The 1621-nt window shown below is 41.0% G+C and overlaps 1 protein-coding gene across 3 annotated transcripts in view; it reads left to right on the forward strand.

Moving 5' to 3' along the window:
• The first annotated feature begins 1504 nt into the window (after positions 1–1504).
• Positions 1505–1621, forward strand: part of RBMS1 (RNA binding motif single stranded interacting protein 1) — a 117087-nt gene continuing 116970 nt past the window's right edge. For all 3 annotated transcript variants that reach the window (XM_019470942.1, XM_019470943.1, XM_019470944.1), the window contains exon 1: positions 1505–1574. In XM_019470942.1, coding sequence (XP_019326487.1) covers positions 1521–1574 — 54 coding nt within the window. In that variant the 5' untranslated portion in view covers positions 1505–1520. The remainder of the gene's footprint in view (positions 1575–1621) is intronic.

A 1621-nucleotide genomic window follows, 5' to 3' on the forward strand; every position in this document is an offset into this window, starting at 1 on the left:
GTAACAGTAGGTAAAGAGCAACCACAGCTCTAATATCATAGTATTAATGCCTCCTTTTTCATTGATCGGTTCAAAATAGCTTTAAAGTATGACCCCAGGATTATCAGTGTATTTTACTGCAGAGGAATGAATGCACAGTGGAGGGAATCATGCAGTGGCAGAAGTAGAACAGAACCTATATAGCTCTCATGCATTCTAGCGTGGTATGTTAACCACTAGACCCCTTTATCACGAGTGTCCTTTTTTGCTAGGGGGCTCAAAAGGACAAACTTTGAACTATGTATGTTTTCATCTCCCTTTTCTATTGGCTTTGGATACTTGGATATTTGTACTGTAGTCCTTTTGTTGAAAGAAAGTTCAAAATTAGTGTACAGGTTAGAATCTGAGGAGTAGTAAACTGTAATGGTGGAGTAACAGATACTTGATTAAAATGATAAATGATATTCCGAGCATATCAGCAATGTTACTAAAGTTTTAAGCAAATGGGTAATAATATGGATTTCAGTGGATGCTGAAATAAAAGCATGTATTGTCAAACTTGATATGAATAGACTCCAATCTATTGTCACAAACAGTGCCTTTTTACTGCTCAAATGTATGTCTCAAGCTGTTGTGCAAAGTGTTTTCTCTTCTTTTCCCTTCTTGTAGCAACTGTATTTCCTAAGGAGAAATGTTGAATGGGAAAAGCAGAAACTTCTAGTCAGGCTGTTAGTTCATTTGATAAAGGCAAAACACATCCCTTCTGCACAAAACCCACTTTGTGAAGGTGCTGAAGAGCATTTTGGATGGATGGAAATTAACTGACAAATGCATCCCAGGACTGTACTCATCTCTAACAGCTTGTTTAGCTGATGGCCTGGCCCAAGAGCTGCCTCATTCCTGCAAATTGTGTGAAACCCTAGAGCCCGTGGTTTGGAGAAGTGCGTAGGGACCCCTCCAGTTCGGTGCAGCTAGAGTGAAATCTGCTCCCACTGGATTCAGAGGTAAAATATCTGATGATTTTAGCAAAACCAGAATTTAGTCCCTGTTCCAGCACATCTGCCAGGGGAGCCTTGCTAGGGTTGAAAAAATGGGTGTTTGGGATCTGCATTCTGCTTGTGTGCGTGCACATGTATCTGCCTTTCAGACTAAGCATACGCACATAGAAAGTATTTTAGGGAGAGTTTTGACTTCTATGCTATTTTAAAGTGCGTTATGAACTGGTGAGTTTATATAAATACTGCGTAACAGCGATAGCCTCAAAACTTCAAGGTTGCTTTATATATTGCGATGAGTCAGTGAGGCTGTTGGCAATATAGAGAGGCAGCTCTCTGCAGAGCTGGAGGTTGTGGGTGGGTGGTGAAGTGTTCTAAATACATCATATACAAACTTTCCGAATAAGTAAAAATGCAATTTCCCTAATTGAATATACTTTTATTCTTCCTATCACAGGGATTTATGGGCTCCCTCTAGTGGGTAATTTTAGCGTATGAGCTTTCCTTACGGGCTTGTTCTCGGCGAGTTCACAGCTGATAAACAAGATGGCCGACGGGCTTGCAAGAGCCTCAAGGTTTAAAAATCCTCCCGTGTCTCTGGTCAGTCTGTTGCTACCGCCGCTCTCCGTCAAGGTAAGGGAAAAGTT

The sequence above is a fragment of the Aptenodytes forsteri genome, unplaced genomic scaffold (genome assembly GCF_000699145.1).
Source record: "Aptenodytes forsteri isolate BGI_AS27 unplaced genomic scaffold, ASM69914v1 Scaffold255, whole genome shotgun sequence".
Classification (NCBI taxonomy): domain Eukaryota; kingdom Metazoa; phylum Chordata; class Aves; order Sphenisciformes; family Spheniscidae; genus Aptenodytes; species Aptenodytes forsteri.